Source organism: Monopterus albus, unplaced genomic scaffold, assembly GCF_001952655.1.
Source record: "Monopterus albus unplaced genomic scaffold, M_albus_1.0 scaffold51.1, whole genome shotgun sequence".
NCBI lineage: Eukaryota > Metazoa > Chordata > Actinopteri > Synbranchiformes > Synbranchidae > Monopterus > Monopterus albus.
The window spans coordinates 3,403,328-3,424,453 of record NW_018127931.1 but is presented as its reverse complement, the minus strand read 5'-3'; the positions used below and the strand labels follow the sequence as shown (position 1 = coordinate 3,424,453).

The following is a 21,126-nucleotide window of genomic DNA, read 5'->3' as shown; positions in this document are numbered from 1 at the left end:
ATTCCTGCTCTCCTTTGTTTTATAGTTACGGATTTTTAATTGATAATAAGCCTATTTTTCCTTCTGTTTAGATTAATACTAATATATATTATTTGGGTGATCTCTATGATGACAAAGGTTTATGCTTTTTTCAGGAGACAAAATCTTTTTCAGACACCATCTTCTTCCTTTTTTCGACTTACAAATCAGGTCAGCCCTTAAAGCTCGTAGTATTTCATGGCAGTTTCCTTTACCTGAACACTCCATGTACAACTTGTTCCACAGTTGTGATGAGAATTCAGTTCAATTCAAATTTTATTTGTATAGCGCCAAATCACAACAAAAGTCATCTCATGACACTTTACAAGGTAACCTTACTAGTAATAGTAAGGTAATAGTAATAGTAAGGTACCCTTACTATTATTATTATAGAGGAAAAACCCATCAAACCCCCCTTGGATTTTTATGGAATTATTGGGACATCCTAATAGTAAAGAGTTCAGCATCACTTTGAGACAGGATGTTCCAGATTTTGGCGATATTGCACAGGTGAAAGAAGGCAGTTCTACAGATTTGTTTTATGTGTGATTTAAAGGACACATCCTGGTCAAAAATGATTCCATGGTTCTTCTCAACAGTACTGGAGGCCAGAGCTATGTCATCTAAAGTAACTATATGATTAGACAGCAGATTTCTAAGGTTTTCAGGCCCAAGCACAATGACTTAAGTTTTGTCCGAATTTAGAAGTAAGAAATTGCAGGTCATCCAGACCTTTATGTCTTTAAGACATGCTTGAAGTTTGACCAACTGATCTGATTTTTGAGTAGAGGTTTAATTACATCAACCTTAAAATCCTGTGGAACACAGCCTGTTAGTAGAGAGAGGTTGATTAGATGTAATATGGACAAGTTGATTAGGGGTAAGATGGCTTTCAGCAATCTGGTCGGGATGGGGTCTAAGAGACATGTCGATGATTTAAATGAAGCAATTGTTGAGGTCAACTCAGAGAGTTCTGTGGGAGAGAAGCAGTCTAAATATAAATGATGTCTTACAAATAATTCTAAAGCCATTGTACTTGATAACACACCTGGGGGTGTTTTGGGAAGGATCTGATTAATTTTTTTCTAACAAGTGTGATTTTATTTGTAAAGAAACTCATGAAGTCATTGTTGCTGAGATCTAAGGGAATGTTAAGCTCAACAGCACTGTGGCTCTTTGTCAGCCTGGCTACAGTGCTGAAAAGAAACCTGGGGTTGTTCTTATTTTCCTCTATCAGTGATGAATAATATGCAGTTCTGGCACTATGAAGGGCACTTATATGTATATAAGATTATTGATTTGTATAGGAGTAAAGTTGAAGTGGCTGACATATTCTTCCTGCTGTAACCAGGTTTCAGTGAGACAAAATGCTAACAAAGATTTAGATGAGAGAGATCTGATATTTAATAGTCCACATTTGATTACCCTGTTATTTTGTTCTGTAACAGGAATAGTCTTAACTTTAATTGGGTTCTTATGAATAACTCCTCTTGAGCTGATTTTTGATTTATATAATTTAGGTGGTCGGGGGGCAGACACAGTCTCTATGGGGTACTGGGAGTTTTGGGTGGGTAGCAGCTGCTAAGAGACAGCAGAGAGGAGACTATGACCTGGCGTCCTGGACTCAACTCTGTGTTGCCATAATTTAGGTTGTAAAATAAAGTTGTCCATATTTGTAGATATGAGAGCTGCACCATCCAAAGTGGGATGGATGCCATTTCTGCTAATCAGACCAGGTTTTCCCCAAAATGTTTTCCAATTGTCTATGAAGCCCACATCATTTCTGGACACCACCTAAACAACCAGCAGATGAATGACGACATGTGCCTAAACATGTCATCACTGGTCAGATTGAGCTGGGGTCCAGAGAAAACTATGAAGTATGACATTGTTTTGATGAAATTACACACCAAGTCAACATTAATTTTAGTGACCTCTGATTGGCAAAGTCAGGACTCATTAACACCGATGTGAATAACATTCATTCATTCATTCATTTCTACTGCTTAGTCCTTGAACGGGGTCACGGGGGGGCTGGAGCCAATCCCAGCCGGCAATCGGGCGAAGGCGGGGTACACCCTGGACAGGTCGCCAATCCATCGCAGGGCTAACACAGAGACGAACAACCACACACACGCACACACACACACTCCTATGGGCAATTTAGAGACACCAATCAACCTAAGCTGCATGTCTTTGGACTGTGGGAGGAAGCCGGAGTACAGCGAGAAGGTTCTGGGTTCGGGCCCCACCCGGGACCTTTCTGTGTGGAGTTTGCATGTGAATAACAATCGTACTGTATTTACATTTATCCTTAGTCAGCAGCTTCAAATAGGATTCAATGTTGGCCACTCTGGCCCCAGGAATACATTTAACTATGGCTGCTGGTGTCTCTAGCTTCACGTTTCTGACTGTGGAGTCGCCAATTACCAGAGTTGTTTTATCAGCAGGTTTGTCGCTGAGAGGGGAAAATTGATTTGAAACGTGAACAGGCAGGTGATGAACCGTGGGCATTTGTTGCGAGCTACATCTCTTGTGACCTGTCATTCAGTCACCTGGCTAAAATCCCAGCTGCTCAGGAAGCACTGGGCTTGGGCTAGCTACTTGGCTACATGGGCCTGGCTAGTTGAGCTATTTTCCTTGGTGCGGCACCACGCTTCCAATTCAGTGACCCTCACCTCCAATGCTGATAGCATCTGACATTTATTACAAGTACCATTACCACTAAAAGAGGCAGAGGAATAAGCGAGCATGACACTCCAAGCAAGAGAAAGAATTACCTAAGATACTAGCTTAACTCGCTTAGAAACTAGCTAACCTAAACTATCAAGTTAAATTTGGAAATTAGCAAGAAATTCCATAACACAGGTGCTTAAGTAGTGCAGGCATATGTTGTGACTCAGAAATTGTGCTGTTGATCAGATAAACCTGGAAATCAGTGAGCTTAATCCGTAAACAATCTGCAGCAGGCACAACCTGGTGCAGGCACAGTAAACAGGAAGTCAATACGATTACCATAGGAACAGGAAAGAGCAGGAACAAACCAACAGCAGAGCACACTGTTGTTTCTGTTCTTCATTCATGTGATGTGGGATTGTCTGCCAGTGGCTGTTTTTTGGAGCGAAGCTGCTGCCAAATTATCGCAACTCTTATTCATAACCATACAGAGGTCCATGCACATATTCCATTTGAATGACACGTGGGTGTCTCTAGATCTCAAAGAAAGATCTTATTGACTGAGTTAACAGTGTTATGGCAAAATTTGTCTTATCAGGATTCGGTGAAAGCAAAATGAAACTTGATACCAATTCTGGAGCTTGATGCGCATTTATTCCTGCAGAAAGGAGCAAACTCTCACAGAATGTCAAACACAACAGTCTGAAGGAGAAGCTCTCTGAGCATTTCCTTTTATACATAGACCATGAGTGTTGCTTGTGGTTTCGGTCTCTTAAGGTCATATGTAGGTTTAAGGAAACATCTGTCACACAGGAAAGTAGCTGTCTGGTTTAACATCTACTATAAGGACATGCTTTTCACTGAAGACACAGACGTTTGTGTGGTTTCACAAGCCCACAAATAACTATATATAAACATCGCATAGGAACAATCAGTATGTTAGTAAGGCAATATATTAATAACGGCAGTTTTCCATCACAACAGGCACCAAGAGAATGTTGGCCACCCATTTCATATACTCACTATGAGTCACTGGCTCCAATCCTTTATGGATATTCTGTACGTGCAGCTTTCCACTTCCTGAATTAATGGAGCCACCGAACTTACCAGAAGTGCATGGAACCAAGCCATAGAGACTGTGGCCTCTTTAATTTAATTTGTTGGTATTGCATATATACCACACCAATTGTTCTTTGTGTGTGTGCGCATGTCCACTTAACTTGTTTGCTATTTTGAAGCAGTTTTATTGTTGTTGTATTGATATAATAAAAAACTGATTTAAAAAATCATAATGTATTAAGAGTCAGGTTGAAATCCCCTTGTGCTCACTTATCAATTTTATAATCTTATTTTTATTTCCTTTTAATCTTAGGAGGTCAAGAAACAACTTCCCACTGCCGTCACGAGAAGAGGTGACACCCATGAATTGTGTTTTATCTGGACAGGCATAAAGTTTGACCCTATGACCTTCTGCTGCCAGAATACAACATAACATCTTAAGCGCTCAAGGGATTGTCCTCCATGCTGTGAGGAATACTTATTAACTGAACTACAAATTATGCATGTGCGTGTCACCTCTGTTTGACCATATGATGCTCTGTGGACATTAGGCCAAATCATAATGATTTGGCATTTGTCATTTGCATATTCCCACCAAGCTGAACTTTTTTTAGTAGATCTCAAGACACCCCATATTTGAACACCACATGAGCTTTAATTCTGACAACTATGGAACCTGGTGCTTTGTTTTTGTTTTTATTTCATATGCAGTACATCTGGTGATACTGGAGGGGAGGGTCCCCACAGAGCAGACAAGAGAACTAGAAGCTTCTCAGGAATTTTGGTCAACAACACTTCAGACACCAAACCAGATGGTTGCCACCAGTCTTCACAAAAGCGAGCCTTATATCCTGCAAGGCTGTTAAACTAGATGCATGTCTGGAATTTCCATTCTGCATCCCATTATGGCCTGCAGACATTCCAGGAATAAACAGCAGCTCACCATCAAAACCAAAACTAGCCACTAGCAGAAAAGCAATTTAAAACTCCTTTCGGACATGCACACCTACCCAAGACACAACTTCCCATTCAATTTAATGGGAAACTCTAAATGGTCCAAACTGTTGACTGGTAGTGTTTAACCACCCTGGTGTAAAAATACTGGAATATACATATAAATACAGTTATCAGATAAAATACCACATAAGTGACCTCAGTTCTGAATGGTAACTACAGCCATGGTTAAACTGACTCCAAAACCAATTGGCCATAACAGAAAGACATTAACACATAATGCAAATGTTTATCTTTGTGTAAGGTTTTCCCTTAGCAACAATTTCCCTGTATAAAATGACACCTGTAAACCTTGTAAGCATGAGGTGCTTCAAATGTTTTAATCAATGGATGACTGTATTATTATGTTTTAACATTTATTAAAGCTTCTACAGCTTTATTTTTCATTAATGTTCTTCTGTGCTTACTTATGGACTGCTGATATTTTTATGCAGTTAATAACTTTTATTTTTGTGCTTTCCCTCAGTTATATTATAGTCAAACTGACTCAAAGCTTGGAACATTGCAACCAACTAATTTCCACTGAAATCACTCTTGAAATATGTCACAGGTTAGCTGCTGTTTAAGGCAGTGTGGGTCATTTATCTTAATAGCATTACGTCATACTGGGTTAAAAGGCAGCAATGCCCTTTTACTCATTCTTCTTAAATATTTCCTGTTGCTCTCCACTGTCACTTTAAAAGATAAACACAAAATATCTTCTCCAAAACAAGTCAGTAGGTGATAAATGGTCTTACACTTGTGTGTGTGTGTGTGTGTATAGACAAACTGACAAACTGGTAATGGCCAACCAACCGGACATAGTAGTGGTGGACAAACAGAAGAAGAAGGCCATAGTGATAGATGTAGCAATCCCAAGCGATAGCAACATCAGGAAGAAGGAACATGAGAAGCTTGAGAAATACCAAGGGCTGAAAGAAGAGCTAGAAAAGATGTGGAAGGTGAAGGCACAAGTGGTCCCCGTGGTAATAGGAACATTGGGGGCTGTGACCCCCAAACTGGGAGAGTGGTTCCAACAGATCCCAGGAACAACATCTGAGATCTCTGTCCAGAAGAGTCCAGTCCTACGAACAGCTAAGATACTGCACAGGACCCTCAAGCTCCCAGGCCTCTGGTAGAGGACCCAAGCTTTTAGGAAGGAATACAAGACCGCCCCAAAGCGGAACGCGTTTAAAGATATATTAGCTAGAGACAGATATTATATTAGATGGTACATTAATAAATAAAAAGTGCTTAAAACTGCATACATAAGATTATTCTGTGGCCATACTACATACATTTTAAGCAAAATATGCCCTTACTTTTGTAGAGGGTCAGTCATCTTCTTGAGATTATTCTGAAAGCGCCAAGTCTGAAGGTTCTGAGTCTCCACTTTGGGAGGCAACAGACCATGTATCCCCAAAATCTGTCGCTCCTCTAGAGAAAAGGCCATGCCCTTCGGAGAAACAGACACACACAAAGACAGGAGACAATGTAGGTATCTACTTTGTTAAAGAATAAAGTCAAGTTGCAAACACCATTTCCAGAAAATATGGGACATTTTCCAAAATCCAATAAAAACTAAAATCTGTGATTTGTTACTTTACTTGAACCTTTATTTAACTGACAAAAGTACAAAGAAAAGGTTTTCCCTGTTTTCACTGACGAACTTAATTACATTTTGTAAATACAAAACAAATTTAGAATTTGATGCCTGCAACAAACTCAAAAAAGGAAAGGGGGGTTTGTAATTTAAGTGATGTAAGTGTTCAACAGGCAGCACTGTTTTAAAAGAGTGTAGTGTGAGCATGCAAATATGTAATATGTTTACACCAACAGTCTCAACTCTGAACTTCTGAACTCTTCAGAGGTTTTTCTATCATAGGAACCTACGGAAACATGTCAAGCTGTGCAACGCTCATCACAGGCTCTACATTTGTTTCCGCTGCCATCCAGCCTGCTTTGGATGGCAGTGGAACGACAGGCAAATTTGTGCAAATGTGTGTTCTTCTTGTTTCACAGCTGTTTGATAAACTGCTCACACAGTCTCTGTTACTGGCTGATTGTTGCATTATGGAGTGGTCCTTCACATCCATTCCTCTCTGTCTGCTCAGCTGTGTGTTTGTATACATTTCTGCAACACTGTACCTTTCACTGTTGAGGTTTACAGATGCAAGCCACATCTGCAGTGTTTAAAATGCAATACACAATGAGATAAACTGCCATATAAATACACGTCACAACCAGACAGCCAAACTGTTCACTGAAGAAAAGCATTAGAATCCTGTAGCCCCAAACCTTCATCTCAGCATCTTCTCACACTTGAGTTGGTTTTGATCAGCAAATGAATTTCTAAACTGGAGAAATGATACAAAATCTGGCCAGACTATGAACATAGTTGTGCTGCGTACAATATTTCTGTGATCATTAGCTAGCTACCCTGTGACCAGTTTACATATACAGTAGGTTGGCATGTCTATATTTAGCACACCATGTGTATTCTAGGTTATCTTTTGCATAGTCTACACAGAGTGTGAGGTCTCTTCACTATTGACCACTCATACTGTTGTGCGTTAAGTGTTAATCAAGTGTAAGTTAAGTAATGGCCCAGGAGAAGAAACTGTGCCTTGTACCTGGTAGTCTTGGTGCAAGAAACAGAGGTCTGTACGAATCTGTATGATCTGTACGAGATATAGTCACAGTTATTGCACTGAGGGTTATGGTCCAGTCATACTGTCCTTGGTTGAGTGTTCATCAGAGTGATGGCCTGGGGGAAGAAACTGTCCCTGTGCCTGATTGTCTCAGTGCAAAGTGACCTGTAACGCCGTCCAGAGGGGAGGAGTTCGAACTGTGTCCAGGGTGTGAGGGGTCAGCAGTGATCCTCTCCACCCTCATTTTGACCCGTGAGCTGTACAGGTCCTCCATGGAGGGCAGGCTTGCACCAACGATCTTTTCTGCAGTCCTGACTGCCCGCTGGAGTCTGATCCTATCCTGCTTTGTTGCTGAGCCAAACCAGACAGTGATGGAGGAGCAGAGAACAGACTGCGTGATTCCTCTGTAGAACTGTATCAGCAGCTCCTGGGGCAGGTCGAACTTCCTGCGCTGGCACAGGAAGAACATCCTCTGCTGTGCCTTCTTGGTGATGGTGCTGATGTTGGATGTCCACTTCAGGTCCTGGGAGACAGTGGAGCCCAGGAACTTGTAGGACACTGCTGCTGATACAGTGCTGCCGAGTATGGTGAGGGGGCTCTTCCTGAAGTCGACTGCCATCTCCACTGTCTTGAGCGTGTTCAGCTCTAGGTTATTGCAACTACACCATAGGACCAGCTGTTCACCCTCCTGTCTACAGGCTGACTCGTCACTGTCTCAGATGAGACCAATGACCATTGTGTCATCGGCAAATTATAGGAGCTTGACAGAGGGGTCCTATTTAATAACTAAATTTTTTAATATGCATATTTTATTTTTATTTTATTTTCTTCCATGTACATTTTTTTAAATTGTCATTTAAAATTTTTTATCATTCATAGCTGTTTTTGTTATTTTGCCAGTCCAGGAAATAATGCTTATCTACAGTGGATATAAAAAGTCTACACACCCCTGTTAAAATGCCAGGTTTCTGTGATGTAAAAAAACGAGACCAAGATAAATAATTCCAGAGCTTTAGCCACCTTTAATGTGACCTATAACTTGTACAACTCAATTGAAAACAAACTGAAATCTGTTTTTCAGTGGGAAGTAAAAATAAAAAACTAAAATAATGTGGTTGCATTAGTGTGCACACCCTCTTACTGTGGGGCTGTGACTGTTGTCAGAATGAGGCAGTCACATTCAAACTCATGTTAAATAGGAGTCAGTACACCTGCCATCAATTAAAGTCCCTCTGATTAACCCCATATAAAGTTCAGCTGTTCCAGTAGGCTATTCCTGACATTTTCCTAGTTGCATCCTACAGCAAAAGCCATAGCCCGCAGAGAACTTCCAAAGCATCAGAGGGATCTCGTACAATGTGACTAACCAGAATAATCCAGGTTTTTAGTATATTTTTTATTGCTACATGGCAAACAAGTTACCAGTAGGTGCAGTAGATTCTCAGAAAGCAAACAAGACCCAGCATTCATGATATGCACGCTCTTAAGGCTGTGCAATTGGGCAATTAGTTGAAAGGGGTGTGTTAAAAAAATAGCAGTGTGGCATTCAATCAGTGAGGTCATCAATTTTGTGAAATAACAGGTGTGAATCAGGTGGCCCCTATTTAAGGATGAAGCCAGCACTTGTTGAACATGCATTTGAAAGCCTGAGGAAAATGGGTCGTTCAAGACATTGTTCAGAAGAACAGTGTACTTTGATTAAAAAGTTGATTGGTTTATGGGTTTTCCCCTATAAAGAGGTGCAAAAAATTATAGGCTGTTCAGCTAAAATGATCTCCAATGCCTTAAAATGGAGAGCAAAACCAGAGAGACGTGGAAGAAAACGGAAGACAACCATCAAAATGGATCGAAGAATAACCAGAATGGCAAAGGCCCAGCCAATGATCAGCTCCAGGATGATCAAAGACAGTCTGGAGTTACCTGTAAGTACTGTGACAGTTAGAAGACGTCTGTGTGAAGCTAATCTATTTTCAAGAATCCCCCGCAAAGTCCCTCTGTTAAAAAAAAAAGGCACGTGCAGAAGAGGTTACAATTTGCCAAAGAACACATCAACTGGCCTAAAGAGAAATGGAGGAACATTTTGTGGACTGATGAGAGTAAAATTGTTCTTTTTGGGTCCAAGGGCCACAGACAGTTTGTGAGACGACCCCCAAACTCAGAATTCAAGCCACAGTACACAGTGAAGACAGTGAAGCATGGTGGTGCAAGCATCATGATATGGGCATGTTTCTCCTACTATGGTGTTGGGCCTATTTATCGCATACCAGGGATCGTGGATCAGTTTGCATATGTCAAAATACCCAAAAAGACTGAGTGCTGTAATAAAATCAAAAGGTGCTTCAACAAAATATTAGTTTAAGGGTGTGCACACTAATGCAACCACATTATTTTAGTTTTTTATTTTTACTTCCCACTGAAAAAAAGATTTGTTTGTTTTTCAATTGAGTTGTACAAGTTATAGGTCACATTAAAGGTGGCTAAAGTTCTGGAATTATTTATCTTGGTCTCTTTTTTTACATCACAGAAACCTGGCATTTTAACAGGGGTGTGTAGACTTTTTATATCCACTGTATGTTCCAGAGAAGTCAAGGCAAATTGGTAGCAGCTGTTAACCATCAGATCTTGAGCACAGATTACACTACATCCCAGTGCAGTCACTAGAGGGGACACAATCTGGAGTATTGTTAAAGCTACAAAACCCCTGCCAACATGGTATTATTCAAACTGTGTAACGTTTTACTTACTCATCCAGTTATGAAATGATAAGCAATGTTTTCTCATTTAAGTCTGAAGATACTGCTTTTTTTTTTAACAAGAAGCTAAAGATAAAAGTACAAATACAGATTGTTATAGCCATTAAAACCCTATTGATTTCTATCACATGATTAAGGAAGAGAGAAGATCTCAGAAAAATTTTTTATCTTTGGACAGAAGCTTGCCAACATCTTTTTTTATTAACATTTCAACAAATACACAATTCTCCATCACTGTTAACATAATCACACTGAACTCTCTGGTTAAACCGCAGTCCGAGACTGGCTGCCATTAGGAACTATAGGTGATTTTCTTGAGGGCATGTCAACTATACAGTATATTAATCTAATCTTTCAGCTAGGAGACGACCCACTCTACCTCCTGAGCCACAGCCGCCCCCTGAAACATGGTCACAGTGTTGGTAAGTAGTGACCCCTTGAATGTTCCATCTCTTGAAAACAAAATTGAGCTTTTTTTTAAAAAAAAAAAAAAAAAAAAAAGTTTTCAGTCTGTTTTAGGGTTTTTGGCTGACTGAGGACCAGCATTATTATTAGCTGTTCAGGTCCTGGTTAATGTGTTTTAGGTCACATAGAACTCCTTTTCAGGACAACTCTAAAGAAAACTTTCATTTCAGGTCCCTGAAAATGTTCAGTATTAGAAAAGTGCCAACACTATTCCACGGATGTCTGGGCCAAGTCTCTCTGGTATTTCAGCCATAGAGATCACATCATCAGTCATGAGGAAGGCGGTCGGCCCGATGCGTGCCCACACACATCTCTCGCACAGCGGGCCACCCTCTGACACACCATCAGTCTAGACAAAGGTCAAAGAAGGAGGCTTAAAAAAAGAAATATTTGAATGTTTTACAACTTTTTTGCTTTTTTGTTTCTGCCTGACAAAAACTAGTACAGTCAAATATTTTTGAAAGTACAAACTTCACAAAATAAGTAATAGCTATGTAAGCCAATAGTAAATTTTGTCTACTAAAAGACAAAGCAGTATTCACAGGCATTAGGAAATTGGTTTGTTAGTATTTTAGTCTTCTTACACATTTCATCTGTTGTTTGCACATGACGAATGCTGAGCCAGGTGTGATGCAGTTGGGACAGTTTGGGATTGAGCATGGAAGAGGCTCATCTGTCTTCATCAGCAAGGTGGGCATCTCAGACTTCAGGAAGTACTCCTGGAGAGGACAGGAAGTAGATTACATGGCAAACTGTTTAGTATTAATATACTGAATTGCCTCTGCAAAAGGGGACTTTTATGGTCATCTTTTTAATTGTACAGGCCTTTCATGTGCTATTTTCTCCCTTTTGGAACAGAGGGTATCACTAGCAGCAAACATGTTTTATGAGACTGTCACCAAGCTTATCAGTGTGTGTAACCCTGTGAGTAATATAGCAAATACAATGCAGATGATGTGTGTCAAGCCACATATCTGCTCCTTGTGTGAGTGACAATAGGAATCAGGGATGCTTTATATTGGGCAGCATGGTGGCGCAGTGGTTAGCACTGCTGCGTCACAGCAAAAATGTTGCGGGTTGGAACCTCGGCTGACCTGGTGTCTTTCTGTGCAGAGATTGCATGTTCTCCCTGTGCCTGCGTGGGTTCTCTCTAGGTACTCCGGCCTCCTCTCACAGTCCAAAGACACGCAACTTAGGTTGGCTGGTGACTCTGAATTGCCGATAGGAGTGAGTGTGGGTGCATGTGGTTGTCTGCCTCTTAGTGTCAGCCCTATAATAGACTGGCAACCTGTCCAGGGTGTACCCTGCCTCTCACCAGGGTCAGCTGGGATTGGCTCCAGCCCCCCAAGCAATCCTGTTCAGGATAAGCAATATAGATCACAAATGGATGGATGGACATAGTGTGTTGTTCTGATTATGTAAAGATGGACACTGCCACCCTGGTGAAGGAGTTTCAATATTTAAAAAGAAATTACAATTTTACAAACCCCAATTCCAATGAAGTTGGGACATTGTGCAAAACGTAAATAAAAACGGAATACAATGACTTGCAAATCCTTTTTGACCCATATTTAATGTTCAAACTGATAAACTTTTGTTTTTTGCAAATATTCACTCATTTTGAATTTGATGCCTGCAACATGTTCCAAAAGAGCTGGGACAGGGGTATTTTTACCACCGTGTTACATCACCTTTCCTTTTAACAACACTTAATAAGCATTTGGGAACTGAGGACACTAATTGTTGAAGCTTTGTAGGTGGAATTCTTTCTCATTCTTGTTTGATGTATGACTTCAGTTGCTCAACAGTCCCAGGGTCTGGGTTGTATTTTGCGCTTCATAATGTGCCACACATTTTCAATGGGAGACAGGTCTGGACTGCAGGCAGGCAGGCCAGTCTAGTACCCGCACTCTTTTACTACAAAGCCAAGCTGTTTGGATGACAGCATATTTTGCTCCAAAACCTGTATGTACTTTTCAGCATTAATGGTGCCTTCACAGATGTGCAAGTTACCCATGCCATGGGCACTAACACACCCCATATCATCACAGAGGCTGGTTTTTGAACTTTGCACTGATAACAATCTGGATGGTTCTTTTCTTCTTTAGCCTGGAGGACACGACATCCATGATTTCCAAAAACAATTTGAAATGTGGGCTCGTCAGACCACAGCACACTTTGCCACTTTGCATCAGTCCATCTCAGATAAGTTCGGGCCCAGAGAAGCCGGCGGCATTTCTGGGTGTTGTTGATGTATGGATTTTGCTTTGCATGGTAGTTTTAACTTGCATTTGTAGATGTTGCGATGAACTGTGTTAACTGACAATGGTTTTCCGAAGCGTTCCTGAGCCCACGTGGTAATATTCTTTACAGAATGATGTCTGTTTTTAATGCAGTGCCGTCTGAGGGATCGAAGGTCACGGGCATTCAGTCTTTGTTTACAGCCTTGCCGCTTACATGCAGAGATTTCTCTGGATTCTCTCAATCTTTTGATGATATTATGGACTGTAGATGATGAAATACCTAAATTCCTTGCAATTGTATGTTGTGAAATGTTCTTAAACTGCTGGACAATTTGCTCACGCAGTTCTTCACAAAGTGGTGAACCACACCCCCTCCTTGCTTGTGAATGACTGAGCCTTTTGGGATGCTCCTTTTATACCCAATCATGACACTCACCTGTTTCCAATAAACTTGTTCACATGTGGAATGTTCCAAACAGGTGTTTTTTGAGCATTCCTTTCCCAGTCTTTTGTTGCCCCTGTCCCAGCTCTTTTGGAACATGTTGCAGGCATCAAATTCAAAATGAGTGAATATTTGCAAAAAACAAAGTTTATCAGTTTGAACATTAAATATCTTGTCTTTGTGGTGTATTCAATTAAATATGGATCAAAAAGGATTTGCAAGTGATTGTGTAAAATGTAAATTAAGAACAGAATACAATGTCCCAGCTTCAATAGAAATGGGGTTTGTAAATTAGATCCTTGGGAGCCTGTAAGTATGTGCACATGTTTGTGCCTAACTACATCCTATCAGATACACAGATATACTAGTGGCTATGGGTTGAACCACAGAAGCATTTAGAATAAGAGGTGACATGTGCTGTCTGATATGTCCTACCCCAGCCACTGTGAGGATGTGTCGGATGCTCTTAGTGATGATCAGCGAGGTCTTGGCACGAGTCACTGCCACATACAGTAGGTTCCACTCATCACTTGGAATGTTGGCTAAGCAGGGAAACAAATAATTTCTTAAAGTATTGCTTTTGAGAATGTGTTCAATGTCAGTTGCCAATCTGTTTACTGAAACGTTTTTGATACATTCTGAGGGACATTTTACAATGTAAGATGCAGCCTGTCAGTGCCCCCTGGTGGATACACGTCTAAGAATTTTTTAGGTTTTGATTTTTAATTAATTTGCAGAAAATTCAGAAAAAACATTTTCACTTTGTTATGAATAATTTAGTGTTTATTTATTAATGGGCTTTCTGAAGCAGAAGAAAGGTTTGTCCAAACAAACACTAACCAAATGAGAAGTGAGGATGGTGGCGCAGGTTGTGCCTGGAGGACGGAACCTTGACAAAGTCATCGTTAATCATCACAGTGTCAAACTCCAGACCTTTAGCCTTGTGGACTGTTCCAACTATAAAGTCTGGAAGAAGAGTTGAGTGCAGAATACAGTGGGCATCAATGAAAAAAATACAGTTTTTCAGAGATTTAAAATATGGAAGGTCTTATGTGCAGAAACACTAGACTAGAATTTTACATTTTAATTTTTTATTTTTGTCTGAACCGACTGTGAGTTAATAATTTAGCCCTCTCCCATTTAACACCAGTACTCTGGTAAGGCCATCATGCAAGTGCATAATTTTTCTTCTGGGAAAAACAACTGTCCTTGCAGTTATGTGTATCCATACCTGCAGTGTGAATGTCTTTGTCAGAGCACTTTTGCAGGCGTGTCACCAGCTCAGGGATTCGATTTCCATATTTTTCAACAATGTTGAGTTTGGCCGACAGTTCCAAGTCCTCGGTCTGCATGATGTACTTCTTCAGAGCCCAGAAGGCATTTGGACCTTTCATTGCAAAGGAGCGAATAAGAGGATCCTTAACTGAAGGCAGAGAAAATTCAACATTAATATCAAATGTCAGCTTTAGGGGGGAAAAGAGATAAAATACATATGTGTGCATTTGTTTGAGTCTTACATTTTGGTTGCTGCTTTTTCCCTTGGATCACTTTCCCTGTCACCTGCATCAGGCGCCAGATGTCTAGGATCCTGTCCAGGCCGATTTTTTCGACACCCTGAAGGAAAAGCTATACCCGTAAGCACTTCAACTATATGGATTTTTGAATGCACTCTGATAAGAGTGGGAATGCACTGGACAATAATAATAAGCAGCTAATAAAGGCAAGATCAACTTAACACCAACAACTACTGATGTTTAATTTAAGTAAATTCTGCTATATGCTAATGAATTTTGAATTTAGCAATATTTTGACATTTTAGAAAATGTGCTTATTTTATTTAACCCTTATTTTACCAGGAGAACCTCATTGAGATTAAAATTCTCTTTTATAAGAGTGTCCTGTGTAGTCGAAACTTAGAAAAGACTGATACTACTGCACTCTCACATTTGTCCATTCAATATGAAGCTACAGTGAGCTGCCAGCTAGCTTATTTTAGCTGAGCGTAAACATTGGAAACAAGGAAAAGGCTAGCATGGCTCTTTATATGTAAAAACAACATTTGTATGTTATTACCTTCACAGAGCCAATACTGTTTCCTGTCTTTGTGCTAAGCTAAGTGGCTTCTGGCTTCATATTTACTGTATAAACATGAGGGTGAAATAAATTATGTTTGGGTGATGAAGGCCAGATGGTTGAAAAGGTTTTGTCTTATGACAGAATAATGTGAATTCTTGATATTGAGTGTGATCCTAATTTATTGGTGAAATCAATTTTCTCCTCAACAAAATTGTCAATAAGTATATTTTCCAAAATGTCAAAATTCTTTTAAACGAGCAGCCCTTCCTGCTTGTTTTTCTGTGGCTGTGATGAGGCTGAAACCTCTATCACATCAGAGGTTTACTTATCAGACAATAAAGTATGTTTTTCTTTGATTCAACACATTCTCTCATTTCAAACAGACATGGCAGAAGTGGTGGAATGAAGGTCAAGGATGCCACATTTAACCTGACCCAACTTCATGATGTAAAATATGCTTTCTACTACTACTACTTTGCCTGCGTGTACATATATATACACTCACTCCTATGATGTGGACACGGCAGTGAGGGTTGGGATCAGTCAACTGGACGGCCGTGCTGAACACACCGAGATTGCATCTCGACAAGATGGCTGTCTTCCCCCGGGACTGACTCACACCCATCTTCACAGCTTCCATAATGTTGTCTGCAGTCTTATCACACACACCGCCTTATAATGGGCAGTTAGAATAGCATGACAGTTGGCTTTCCAGGGCATTAAAACCATGGCCAGTTTGAAGAATGCTACATTTCCATGAAGAGTTTGCATTAATTACCATTCTGCTTTCCTCCTACAAGTATCTTCTGGACATGCTTACACACTGAGAGGATAGTGGCACCCACATAGGCAATCTCAGCACCAAACCGAAAGCTCTGCACAAAGACATCAGTGTGACAGTAGTTCCTTTCTGTTATTAACACAATATAATTAACTTTATTTTATTAATTACATATTTGATGCTCATAAACCTTCAATGTTACTTTTACTGGTGCTTTACTGTGTAAAATCTACATGCCTGTGTATTGCTGTGTTTACCTGCGTCAAGTAGTACACATGTGTGTGGTCAACAATTTGCAAGGCATTGACAGCTCCTCTGAAGGTGTAGATCTGCTGATGTGGGTCTCCAACCAGAATTTTCCCACAGCACTGAGACAACAGCACATCCATGATGGCTGAGATGGGTGAAAATAAAAAGACTGTCAATATCTAAATAGTCACAACAATGCTTTTCCACAACACTGGAGAACTACATAACAGTTACTCTATCATTACCCGGAGAGCAGTCCTGGGCCTCGTCAATGAAGATGACATCGTACTGGTCAGACAGCCGCGGTTTGGGGACTTGGAGCTGCCACAACTTAAGGTAACCTGGGAATGAAATAGTCCAGTGACCATCAGTGCAGAGTTCCTTCTAATCTTACTTGTATTCATTTCACTAATTTACAATTAGCATACCATCGTGGGTCATGTGGTAGGCATTTACTTCTGTCTCATTCAGATCCTTCATTTTGGCCCAGATCTTCCGTGCTTCACTGACAAATAACTAGGATTTTGCAATAAAAGACATGCAGTTTATATTTGACTTTGTACCACTCATGCTGCTGATTATTTATTCAAAAAAATGAGGCATGTCACTTGTACACATTAATTTGTCCATACCTGTTTTTCAAGATTGTCTATGTACACCCTGATGTTATTAGTTAAGTATGTGCTGGGGACATGTGTGGTAGTGATGACCCGGTCTATTGAAGACATGAAGTTGTTCAGGGTTGATGTTACCACTTTGGCCTTGGTGAAGCCACTGCGACCTTCAGGCAGAACAGAGTTGATGGTGAAAGGCTTCAGATTATGGGTCAGTTTCTTATGAAAGTGGTACCTGCCACAGGGAAGATCACAGGTGCAGAACAAATGATGTGATTATAAAGTGGAAAAAACAGATATACCTCAGGTAAAAGAGCAGGAAAACAAGCCAAAGTCAAGATTATTCTACTGTTGCATGTCTATATAATCAGAGATGTACTCTAACATAGTGTTAGAAATTAATAAATTAGTCAGATAATTATTAGACTTTAATGTGTTAGACTTTAATGTGTGTTAGTAATGCAGTTTAGTAAGATTCAAAGTCTGCTCATGTGTGCTCTACTTTAAGGTTAGAAGATAATGTTGACTCTGAAAAGTGTACCTTGACACCATTTGTTTTCTTGTATTAATATTGTGTAAGAATTATGTCTAAATGGATGTTTTAGTTACACATCACGCAAACAACATACACATACACGGAATTCTTCATTTTGTTATGTCCAGCTGCTCCAAGCATGCCTCCAAACATGTGGAGCTCTAGAAAAGAGAAGGAGACGTCGGACTGTCTCTAATGCCTGATGTTTTTACAGCTGTCTGTGTAAGGGGTTAGCCCAAAATCTTATAAATGTATTAGGCTCTGTGTTTCCGGGATCTCTCTTCTCCAGCAGCTCGTCTGAGGGAGGGAGCCACCCGGGTTTGTGCTTCTGTAACTTTTATTTGTGGCCTTTTTTAAATAAACCAGCACTAAAATGAAGCAAGTCGGACTCCGTCTTCATTCAGATCTGTTCAATAAAAGAACTGGGGTATAACAACTGATTCTTGGCTTCCCCATGTTGTACCCGGTACTTTTTACCATACTGACTCTGACGCGAGAAGTGAAGACAGGAGAGGACTGTTTAAAATCAACAGGAAATTTACTCAAAGTCTGGGCACAGGTGAAGTCCATACAGCGCTGGGATCAGAGAAGCTGCTGGAGAAGAGAGATCCCGGTGTTAGGTATTTTTAGTCAGATAGAAATTGGATAGATACTTTATGTATTAGAAATGTTTAGTGGAGATAGGATGTCTAGTTAGACTGTTAAATGCTTAGTCATGCTTATGAGTTTCTACAGGGTACATCTGGTCAAGGATAACTAGAGAGAAGAGTTGATGACTGTCAGCAGACAGGATGTTTAATATTATTATTATGACGTGTATAACTGTAGCCTTAGCCATAATATGTTCTTATGTTTAAGTCACGACATGTTCTAGAGGTCGTGAGAATGTTTTTAGTTACACACCACTTAATCAACAGATACACACACACCTGCGAGCAGTTTGGAGGTGCAAGATACCTGAGCGTGTAATGTTAATTTTACCTGTGATCCTTTGAATAAATCAGCACTGTTTTGAAGTTACTTGGACTGTCTCGTCTCTTAGAGTTAGCAATGGTAACAAGAACCAAAATAGTTCTACAACACTCTCAACTAAGCTACTAGCTTACCTGGCTTCTAAGCTAGCCAACCTAAAGTAGCAATTAAAATTTGGTAATTAGCAAGAACTTCTGTAACGCAGGTGCTTAAGTAGTGCAGGCGTATGTTATCAACTCAAACAATTCAGATAAACCTAGGAAATGGTGAGCTTAATACGTAAACAATCTGGCAGCAAGCACAGGAAACAGGAAGTGAGAACGATTACCGCAGAACAGGAAACAGCAGTCCTCAAGCCAACAGCAAGGCTCCTTCCATGACATCTGATTAACAACTATGTTTTTAAGTGTGGAATGACTCCCACCTCCACCACATCTCAGATATTATGTTCAAAAAAATTGTCAGTAGTTATGAATACAAACAATCCAGTCTGTCACTGCCACTGGGAGAATCTCAGTTCAAACTTGGCTTCTCACCTCCTCCCAACATCATTGTAGGCCATCGAGTGGACAGTCTTGCAGTCCACATTTCTGGGGAAGCGACACTCTGCTTCACGGGCCACTGACTTGTTGAAGGCCACATACAGGAAACGGAGGTGTGGCCGCTGCTTAGCATACTTAATCAGCATGGTCGTCTTCCCTGTACCTGTGACAGACAGCACTGAGGTTTAACCTTTAACACTATGATATGCGAGACTGGCCCAGATGACATACTGGCACTTCTGGAATCTATCATTAGTGCAGGTGGGCTACAAGTTTCAAAATGGCACTTTCAGGGCTTGGACTGCTAAATTCAGTTTCAACAAAATAACACTCATAAAAATCAGTCTGACATTAAGCAACATGAAGCCCAACTGGGAGAAATAATTAGGTAAACAACATATATTTATACATTACATTTAAACAGAACTACAGAGTTTTTTTTAGGTCAGAGCTGATACGCAACTACAAGACTGCACAAACGTATGATTGTAGCTTACTTATGCTTCTCTTTTATACAAACAGTATAAACAGGTGGAGGGCTACAGTGACTTTCCTCTGCTCAGAAAAACTGATAGACTTCTTCACTGGTTAGTGAAACACTGTTTTTCCATTTTTCCTGGTTGAGTTACAAGAGGATTGTAGAATGTGGACAGCTAATGTGCCATCAGCAGCAGTGACTGCCTGTCACAAAACTCCTTTCCACTTCCAATGCAAGCCACCCCAGTCAAATGAAGTACCCAAACACACATTTACTTAACCTGCTCTATCCATTCCCTCCCTCTCCAACCGCCCTACCTTCACAGAGGTGGAGCTTGTGCATGTCTGTGCCAAATACAAAACAGAAACGTTTAGTTAAGAGGCATTTTGTACCTGCAAAAGCTATGATCTTGACCACATGGTCTGCCTGGATGTTGTGGCTGAGAATCTGCTTCTGTTCACGTGTGAGCTCAATCTCAGACTGCCTAGCAGAAACACCAACACACACAACACACACATACAGACTATTAAAAACACCAAACCTCAGATAAGCATGAATCAGTTCAGTCTTGCTTAGTTAAATGTATGTTAACTGTTCTATGTTAATGTTTTAAGTTAAAACACAGTACTTAAAAATGGCAATCTGTAACATTTCGTCTCACAGGCAACCAAAATACAAGACAGAAAAACATCTGAATTTGAAGCTTTTTAAGGGATTTACTATCTATTCCAATTGTCCATGAGTTTACATCACATAAAATAAATTTAAGACTAATACTTTCAAAGTCCTTTTATTGAGGGAACTGGATTTGGCGATTTTTAAGACTTTAAGACCTGCAGACACACTGAATGTAAAACTGCTGCTGAGCTCTTTCATACTATTAAGCCTTTAATGCACCATGTCATTATGAAGTGAAATAGTGTATTTTTGGATCTCACCAGCTCTGACTGGAGCAAACAGAAAAGGGACCATTCTCCATCAGATGAAGTACATAGTAGATGTTGTAATGCAACCTGAGGAGGCACCAAAGAATAATAATCATGGGGAGGGTGACTGGAAGTCATGTTTGATGTGTTCATTTAAAATGCTGACACTTGCAGCTCTTACCTGTTGCTAATCTGGATATTGTTCCTCTTTAAAGCCAGCAACATCATGGCCATGTGGCTGAGGTACTCTGCGATGGCAGTCTGCGACATGCACCCGGTGAGCAGGAACACCAAGTCCTGCACATCACCCACATTCTCACTTAAGAGCAATATGACAGCCATGGCAGCATATGGGTTAGGACCCTAGTGATCAGAAACAAAGGTTGTCAGGACTTTTAATTAAGTTCCAAAGTGATTATGTACACACTGTGAACACCATTACTCCAGATGACTTTTGTTTATTTGTGTATGTGAGCCATACCTGAATATCAAGGTTGAAGCACTTCTGAATATCAGGAATGCGTAATGTGATGGAGGCCTCAGCCTGAGGAAAAAGGCGATGTTTCTTAACACACTCCAGAACGTCCTCTGGCCTCACCCACTCTCCAACTTTATGTTGACCCATTAAACTGCCCAAAACACAAACAACCATG

General features: G+C 40.4%; 2 protein-coding genes across 5 annotated transcripts in view; one reads left to right on the top strand and one right to left on the bottom strand.

The window, feature by feature from the left end:
* The window catches only part of il15ra (interleukin 15 receptor subunit alpha), a 12,078-nt gene extending 6,925 nt beyond the window's left edge, over nt 1-5,153 (top strand). Inside the window, exons 7-8 of one of the 3 annotated variants that reach the window (XR_002275058.1) lie at nt 4,067-4,220; nt 4,465-5,153. Coding sequence is in view for 1 of the 3 variants with exons in the window: in XM_020601321.1 (XP_020456977.1) it covers nt 4,067-4,145 (79 nt within the window). In the remaining 2 variants the exon portion in view is untranslated. Of the gene's footprint in view, nt 1-4,066 lie in introns of all 3 variants that reach the window. The other 2 variants (XM_020601321.1, XM_020601322.1) reach the window with 2 other exon arrangements.
* A 5,197-nt stretch (nt 5,154-10,350) lies between these two features.
* Nucleotides 10,351-21,126, bottom strand: part of fbxo18 (F-box DNA helicase 1) — a 16,556-nt gene continuing 5,780 nt past the window's right edge. The window contains exons 5-21 of one of the 2 annotated variants that reach the window (XM_020601451.1): nt 20,955-21,102; nt 20,655-20,836; nt 20,486-20,560; nt 19,940-20,031; nt 19,064-19,232; nt 17,039-17,255; nt 16,835-16,922; nt 16,652-16,747; nt 16,415-16,551; nt 16,155-16,251; nt 15,882-16,048; nt 14,818-14,914; nt 14,532-14,723; nt 14,141-14,266; nt 13,736-13,842; nt 11,200-11,334; nt 10,351-10,964 (exon numbers count right to left, since the gene is read on the bottom strand). In XM_020601451.1, coding sequence (XP_020457107.1) covers nt 10,806-10,964; nt 11,200-11,334; nt 13,736-13,842; nt 14,141-14,266; nt 14,532-14,723; nt 14,818-14,914; nt 15,882-16,048; nt 16,155-16,251; nt 16,415-16,551; nt 16,652-16,747; nt 16,835-16,922; nt 17,039-17,255; nt 19,064-19,232; nt 19,940-20,031; nt 20,486-20,560; nt 20,655-20,836; nt 20,955-21,102 — 2,284 coding nt within the window. In that variant the 3' untranslated portion in view covers nt 10,351-10,805. Of the gene's footprint in view, nt 10,965-11,199; nt 11,335-13,735; nt 13,843-14,140; nt 14,267-14,531; nt 14,724-14,817; nt 14,915-15,881; nt 16,049-16,154; nt 16,252-16,414; nt 16,552-16,651; nt 16,748-16,834; nt 16,923-17,038; nt 17,256-19,063; nt 19,233-19,939; nt 20,032-20,485; nt 20,561-20,654; nt 20,839-20,954; nt 21,103-21,126 lie in introns of both variants that reach the window. The other variant, XM_020601452.1, reaches the window with a different exon arrangement.